Raw genomic sequence first — 8385 nt, forward strand, 5'->3', positions numbered from 1 at the left:
AAAACGAAACTGTCCTATTGAAAGCGCTGACGACCTCGACCCAGGCCAGGCTAAGAGAACACACAGAGCTTACTAGAGCGGTGTAACCAATTAACACACACACAAGTTGCGTTGATCAAGCTGTCAAATCGGCCTGTAACTCCCTTCGAACACCAACTACAGCTGTCTATTCCCTATAGTGCGATATAGTCATCATAACGTACCCAGCCTCAGCCTGAGAGATTTATGGATTGATTGATTGAAAACGTTATCAACAGATTGCAGAATGGGTACAATACAGTACGGCTCAATACACACAATTGTTAAGGGGATGCAGACCATAGAAAGACGTTTCAAGTCTTGTTTACATCAGGGTCCCCCATTTTCAATTCATAGTGACATTTATGACGTAGAAATATGACATTTATGGCATAGGGACATACATGACATACACAGGTATATAGTACTGTTACATTTGTGACATATACGATATGCAAATATACAGTACTGTTAGCCATAGATCCTGACAGAGTATATATACATATGATGGGGAGGAGACTGTACATTATTGAGAGATTTATGAAAGCAAAGAGCTTAGAACGGATATGATGTGGTCATTAAAAGCAAACATACAGTAACCATAGGCAACGTTATCTTTAACATAATAACGTTATTAAGTTAACAGAATACGCTGGTAACGTTATTATTAAGGCACGGTTCCAGTTAGCTCGCTAACGTTACAACATTGAAATTGCAACAGCAGCTTTTGCTAGCTTTCTATTAAAGGCTAACGTCACAGCTGTTGCTTGAGGTTGGAAACAACCAACGTTAATAACAAAGCAATAGCACTGATGATGATGATGATGAGCTGGTGGTGTTGTGCAGCACCGAGTGCTGGAATGTCTAATAATGTGCCAGGTAGCGTTATTAAGGTTTGGGTTCAGGTTCCTCCCCAGCAGCACACACACCGAGCAGGACCGCAGGCACCACCGTGTGCTAACACGTTAGCTAGTGTTAGCATCGGTTGCACGCAGTCGTGTTTGCATTGAAACGCATCAGCGAAAATCGAGCAAAAACATGTGTCGATAACGTCGCTATGCATGGACATTAACATGTATTAATATTAACACAACGTCACCATTTATGAACCCACTTACCTCAGGAATCACATATGAAAAACAGCTAGCCGTCCTAGCTAGCTCCGCTAAAGTGCTTCTTCAGTGCGATTTTTTTTTTAGCTTTTTTTGAGGCATTCGTCGAGGCTACACGAACAGCGTTACGCCTGAGCAGAATAATCAAGTAAGTGACGGATAATAACGAAATATACTCCTCTTAAGCTACTGGTATGTAAATAAGTACTAACGTTATGACGGTATGTAAACCTATAATGTGCAGAAGAATTTTGAATTTCAAAGCGCTGTGGAGTCAGTTGGTTGACGGTCGGCCATTTTGCTGCTCGGCATGAAGCGTCTCCAGCGGCCAGCGCGGTGCTGCAGCCAACAGGGTCCAGCTGCAGCGCCGGAGAATCCTCTCAAGGGGGGCAAGCCTGTGGCAGCCACGAACCTGCTTTCTATAGAAGCAGCTCGGAGGTTTGATTGAATTGATTGAAAACTGTATTAACAGATTGCAGAATGGGTACAATACAGTACATACAATTGTTAAGGTGATGCAGACCAGAGAAAGACGTTTGTCTTGTTTACATCAGGGTCCCCCATTTTCAATTCATAGTGACATTTATGACATACACAACATCAGGCACATGCACACATAGAGGCCAAGGGGTGCTTGAGCACCTGCCCTTTTGAGCCTCATCAAAAAAGTGCCCTTTTTGATTTAGATTTTTCTTTTTTTACCCTGCCCTTCCAACTGAAAAATGTCAGGATAGAATCAAAATATTAGGTAAAGAAAGAGAGATGCCCCATATTCCATTGCAGTTTGCACGGCCTCCTCAGCGTGCCTCTCCGCGGACCTATATATTTTATGCATAGCGTGGGTGGTGATGATGATGATGATAGAAACCGCTGTGGCGCATACAGTTGAATGCTGGTATTACATTCATTGAGGGACACGAAGAAGTCAAGTCCGATGGGATTTGGGAATCTCAAATACAAATCGGGATTGGAATAAAAATGCATTTATATTAAACAATACAGAATATACAGCACTTCTTGGGGTCTGTAGGGTACGCACTTATTCCCTCCCCCCTGAACATTTATGGAGATGTATGGGCCTTTTAAGTCAGTGATAAAAGTGTCTTTCAAGGATAAGCGAGCTCCTGCACTGATTATTATAGTTGAATATTCAATATTTGCATAAAAAGGGGGCCCCCGCCCGAAAAGGGCCCTTACGCGCGCTCGGTTAATATATAAGCACAAGTGTAGTGCCCTTTTCAGCCTTTGAGCACCTGCCCCTCTAAAGTCCTGTGCACATCCCTGCACAACATACATGACATCATGACATTTATGGCATAGGGACATACATGACATACAGGTATTTAGTACTGTTACATTTGTGACATATACGATATGCAAATATACAGTACTGTTAACCATAGATCCTGACAGAGTATATACATATGATGGGGAGGGGACTGTACATTAGGAGGGGGTGGGTGGGTGGTAGGGTTGGGCATCGTTTGGATTTGAACGATTCCGGTTCCGGTTCCGATTCTCCATATCGATTCCTGTTCTAAACGATTCTCGATTCCGATTATTTGATGTGCAAGTCAAAACAGGTCACAGCTTATTTCGCAGGAGATTTTTTTTTTTTTTTTTAATCTTACATTTTTTTCATACTATTCACATTTTCAGTTGACTTGATACAGTTTAATTTGGTTGCTGTACTGTAACTAGGGTATTAATTAACAACGTTTTTTTATTTTATTTAATTTTTTTTTAAGAATCGAAATTAAGAATCGAAATGCAAATATGTTGCAAATATGTTACTTCCAGAACCGGAAGTTAGGAACCGGTTCCTATTAGAACCGGTTTTCGGTGCCCAACCCTAGTGGGTGGGAGAGAAATATACATACGATGGGGAGAGAATATATACAGCTTGTTATTGGATTGATTGATTGATTGAACATTTTATTAATGTCCGCCTTGTTTCGAACTGGTTATGCTTAGGCCCTCTTTCGAAGTCGCCCTCTTTCGAAGTCGGTTATGCTTAGAGTTTGGAATCAGGGCTGGTGGTCTATCGCCCTGCTCTAAAGATAAACTCTAAGCATAACCGACTTCGAAAGAGGGCCTAAGCGCATAACCAGTTAGAAACAAGGCGGACATTAATAAAATGTTCAATCAATCAATCATTCCAATAACACACTTCATTCTTAGATGGCATGCACCTGCGTGATTTTTTTAACGTAGCCTCTGTTTCCGACGACGCTCTCTGATTGGCTAGGCCGCGTACAGCGAAGAAGAAAAGACCCTCTCTGATTGGTTTAGCTCCGAAGGGTCTCTTCCGCCTTGTACATATATTCTCTGTTATGCTTAGGCATTCTTTCGAAGTGGTTAAGGCTCCCACATACTTACTTCCGCAAGCCGCATCCGCGCGTGCGCATTGGTGCGCGAGACGTAATTTGTGTAATTCTCGTCGGCGTGCTCGTCCACACGGACTTCGCGTCTGGCTCTGATTGGCACCATTACACAAATGACGTCATGCGCACACGCGGATGCGGCTTGCGGAAGTAAGTATGTGGGAGCCTTTATGCTTAGGCATTCTTTCGAAGTGGTTATGCTTTGGCATTCTTTCGAAGTGGTTATGCTTACTAGGCATTCTTTCGACGTGGTTATGCTTAGAGTTAGGGTTAGCCAATCGGAGAGCGTCTTTTTCTTCTTCGCTGCAATCAAAGAGCGTCTTCGCTCACAGAGGCTACGTTAAACAATCACGCCATGATGCACCTCCGAGTACTTCGAGAAACGTCCGTACTTTCCGCCAATCAGCGCGCTCTCTCTGTGGCTGCCACAGGCTTGCCCCTTGAGAGGATTACCGGCGCTGCAGCTGGACCCTACTCGCTGCAGCTGCGTGGACGCGTTCTCATTCAGACTCGCCAGCAGCACGTACCAGCAGTGTGGGCCATGCATGGAGGAGGATTGTTGACCTTCATAAACTTTTGAGATTCAGTGGGCAGCAGCACACATCAATATCCCTGCATATGGGCTAGAATCATATATATATATTATAATAGGCACAAAAGAGCTGGCTTTGACAGAGGAAAGAAGCTCCCCTGGCGCACCCCCATAAATCTGGCAGAAATCAACTCCTGGCGAATCTGCAGATTGATAAACATAATCTTGCATTGCTTATTATTTCCCAATCCCGAGACAGCATGGCTCCGAGAAAGAGAGCAGCAAAGGTCAGGAGTACGGAGGAGGTAACTAAAGGAGAGGAGGCTGGAGGAGCAGATGAAGCTGAAGAAGACAGGGGCGAGGAGGAGAGAAGTGAAAGTAAAAGATCAAGAAAGGACGGTGGGAGTAAGAAATTCATTGGAGCTCACGTTGGCATCCAAGGTAACTGATGTTTTTCATGTTAAACCTCTGTGTGTGCGTCTCTCTCTCTCTCTCTCTCTCTCTCTCTCTCTCGCACCCACCCACCCGCCCACACCACAGTCGAATCAGATTACATGTTGTTATTATGGTTTGGTAATCACCAAAGTTTCCCCTTTGTCTGCATCCACAGGCGGGATATGGAAAGCAGTGGAGGCTAGCACGGAGATGGGGGGCCATAGCTTTGCTCTGTTTTTGGGTTCCCAGAGGTCGTGGAAGAGGCCTGCCCTGGATCTGTCCGCAGCAGCCAAGTTTCAGGAGAGGTGTACCGCACAGGGGTTCCACCCTGCACACATACTGCCTCATGGATCCTACCTGATGAACTGTGGATCTCCTAAAGAGGGTTTGTGAGATAATGAGGTTGACGGACAGATAGACAGACAGACACACACTTGTATCAGGCTTGGGGAGCTGACAAGAGGATCACTCAGGTTGATTGTGTTGGGATAAAATGCTGATTATGTGAAAAGCGACCACAGAAAGTCTCGACACATTAACCCTTCTTTCTCTCCATCCCATCCTCTGTTTTATAATAAGTTTGAATATATAGTCTCTCTCATGACGTGTAAATGATCATAATATAACATGGCGAAGTGGCCTAGATCATTGACCACGGTTATCACTTAATGATAATCACCTGCTAGTCGATTGCAATCACCGCTGTTTGCGACCAAGACGTCACATTCGATTACCCGGTTGTCCAGGCTCTAACCTGCTCCCTGTGTTCCGTGCGTCATGTTTGGTCCAGACGTGTTTGAGAAGAGCCAGGCCTTGCTGGTGGAGGAGCTGGGCCGCTGCAGAGCCCTGGGCCTCACCCTCTACAACTTCCACCCCGGCTCCTCCCTGGGCTCCATCACCACCCAGCAGTGTGTGGAGAAGATAGCGGGGGCCATCGACCACGCTCACCAGCGAATACCTGCTGTGGTCACAGGTACTGAAGGGGAGCGGACATCTCTCTCTCTCTCTCTCTCTCTCTCTCTCTCTCTCTCTCTCTCTCTCTCTCTCTCGTTCTATACCCAGCAGTGTGTGGAGAAGATAGCGGGGGCCATCGACCACACTCACCAGAAAATGCCTGCTGAGAGGGGAGATAATCTCTAATCCACAAGTGGCCAATATTAGTTTATGGAATGAGTGCATGGGATGAACTGGTATAAGTAGTCTCTCTCTCTCTCTCTCTCTCTCTCTCTCTCTGACAACTACTCAAACCCCCACGGATAATAAAGTAATCTCATCTATCTGTCTTATCCCCCCTCAGTGCTGGAGAACATGAGTGGTCAGGGCAACACAGTGGGTGGTAAGTTCTCTGAGCTAAGGAGCATAATAGACCGGGTGAGAGACCAGACCAGAGTAGGAGTGTGTCTGGACACCTGCCACGCATTCGCTGCAGGTGAGGGAGTGAACCCCAGAGACCCCCCCCCACACACACACACACACAAATATCCACAGTAGTCGACAATAAATGTTGGACAGTCTCCTAGACAGAAAATATGATGTCTCCCTAGGATATGACCTGTCCGCACAGGGAGGGGTGAAGGCCATGCTGGACGAGTTCGATCAGACGGTGGGACTACACTACCTCAAAGCCCTCCACCTCAACGACTCCAAAGGTAGACCGCCGGATTCATTGTTGCACTTTATAACCCTTTCACTACCACATTACAAAGGGTTAACGCTTTCACTACCACCACTATAGAAGGTTAACAATTCAGACCGTCTGTAGTGTGGTAGTGAAAGGTTAACCTTCTATAGTGGTGGTGGCAGTGAAAGGGTTAACAAGGACACAAAGTGTGTAGAGGCGAAGCAAAGTGAACCGCCAGTGAACCGCCACTAGGGGCAGCGTGGCTAAACCATGAGTGAGTTAGTGACGTTGCGGGTCTATGAGGTGATTCACGTCTAAAAAAAGATTCTACTGTATCACTATATGGTGAGGTCAATTGAGCAAATGAAAGATTTACTGTGTGTACATTTTCGAATCTTGTTTGTTTTTCCTGTATGTTCACTATGGACAGAAAACAAGAAAAAGAAACGACGATTCATCAACATGTGATTAGAACATAACCCCTGCTTTGTACATTAGTGAACACGCCCACGTCCCGGTTGTGTCTGTCTGTGTGATTGGCAGGTACACTGGGTTGCCACCTTGACCGTCACGAGGACATCGGGAAGGGTCATATCGGAATTCCAGCTTTCCGAGACATTGTCAATGAGCCCAGACTAGACGACCTCCCTCTCATCCTGGAGACGCCCGGACGGTAAGGGGGGGGGTTATAGGTCAAGGTGTTAGTAGTCTGCTGGTTACCTTGGCGGTTACTTGTTGGCAAAGCTGGAACTTGACCAAAAAAGGTGGTTTATAAACCTAGTATAACCTTTACCTTAATCCTAAACTTAATCTTACTATCCTAAAATATAGATGAAAAGAAACAAGTTGTGATTGTGATTTTCGAAAGATATAGCACTTTTATTATTTTATTCCATGGCTTGGCCAACAAGCAAATTCCAGATAATAGAATTCAGTCCCCCCCTCCCACCCGAAGTGACTCCCCGACTTTCAAGAAGAAAATACGTTGTTTTCTTTACACCGGAGAGATGACGTCACGGTCCAAATGCATTTAATTTGATATCACCTAGAAATGCCCCCTTGGAGACCACGTCGCACTCGTTTGTCATCGGCTGAATGTTGATGAGTCATCGTGTCCCTTCTTCCACAGGCCAGGGTTTGAGTACGCGGAGCAGATTGAGCTGCTGTACTCCCTCTGTGAGGAGAAATAGAAGGTGAGCCCACGCCGGTCATGTTTGTATCTCCTGAGAGGGAACGCCTTTATGCATCTTCTAGAGACGACTTCCACGCGACCACAGTCGACACGGCCGATGACCAACGCAAAGGTGTCTGTCGGGGACCAGCTTTTCTAAACTCTGTATTTAACCAGTCGAGTTGATGAAGAACACACTTATTGCCAAACTGCACTGGATGATGCAATGCTTTTACATTTTTTTATAAACGTACATTTTATTTTTTTGTATTTCTACACAAGTTGTTTAAAACAGATGGTTCTGTTTGAAGATGAGTTGACATTTTAATAAATATGTTGATGGAGTTTATATCAGTGGTTTATGTTCAGTGGTTTATGTTTAGCACTCGATTTCACAGTCAACCAACAGGGGGCGGTAGAGATACACAACACACCCCAAACTCTTATTGCCTACTGCACTGGATGATACAACTCTACATTTACTATGTTTTCATTCTTATATTCTTTTGTATTGCTACACAAGTTTTTTCCGAAAGAGATGGCTTTTGCTTTTGTGAAGATGAGTTGGACAATTTTATAAATATGTTGATAAGAGTTTAAATTGGTCTTGTAGTTGGTGTTTAGCACTGTAATCCAGACAACCAACAGGGGGCAGTAGAGATACATATTGTAATACCCCAAATCCAATTTCAGAAACCTATAACTGATACTGATATAATAATACACTTTATTTGTATAGCACCTTTCATACAGAAACTGCAGCTCGAAGTGCTTCACAACAGAAAAAAAAGACAGGCACATAAAGTGCAGACATAAAATCACAGTTTTTCACATTAGGATCTAACAGGCCAACTTGTTTATGGTTTGATTCAGTTTTAAATAGACAATAATAAAAAGAGCAAGATAGTGCAGTGCAATAAAATAATAGAATATACATAAAATGACACAAAGTGCAGACATATAAAATCAGTTTTTTACAGTGCAATAAAATAGTTCTGTATTACTGTTTAACAGTTTAAAGTCGTATATATATATATCACAGTAAGCATTGACGTGTAAACATTAATTCATGATCTCCTAATGTGCAATGACACAAGGTTGTCAGAGTCAAT

General features: G+C 44.2%; 2 protein-coding genes across 2 annotated transcripts in view; one reads left to right on the forward strand and one right to left on the reverse strand.

Moving 5' to 3' along the window:
* Positions 1-1403, reverse strand: part of tnrc6ba (trinucleotide repeat containing adaptor 6Ba) — a 70745-nt gene extending 69342 nt beyond the window's left edge. Inside the window, 1 exon segment of the mRNA XM_084323756.1 lies at positions 1137-1403. The gene's annotated coding sequence lies outside the window, so the exon portion shown is untranslated.
* Positions 1404-4154: 2751 nt separating this feature from the next.
* Positions 4155-7577, forward strand: LOC311235072 (putative endonuclease 4). The gene is made up of 7 exons (XM_084322416.1): positions 4155-4487; positions 4657-4866; positions 5272-5454; positions 5779-5910; positions 6026-6130; positions 6646-6775; positions 7232-7577. Exons 1-7 carry the CDS (start codon positions 4307-4309, stop codon positions 7290-7292), a joined length of 1002 nt encoding a protein of 333 aa, XP_084178542.1. The 5' UTR covers positions 4155-4306; the 3' UTR covers positions 7293-7577.
* The last annotated feature ends 808 nt before the right edge of the window (positions 7578-8385 follow it).

This window comes from Notolepis coatsorum, assembly GCF_963971535.1.
Source record: "Notolepis coatsorum genome assembly, chromosome: 10".
Taxonomy (NCBI): Eukaryota; Metazoa; Chordata; class Actinopteri; order Aulopiformes; family Paralepididae; genus Notolepis; species Notolepis coatsorum.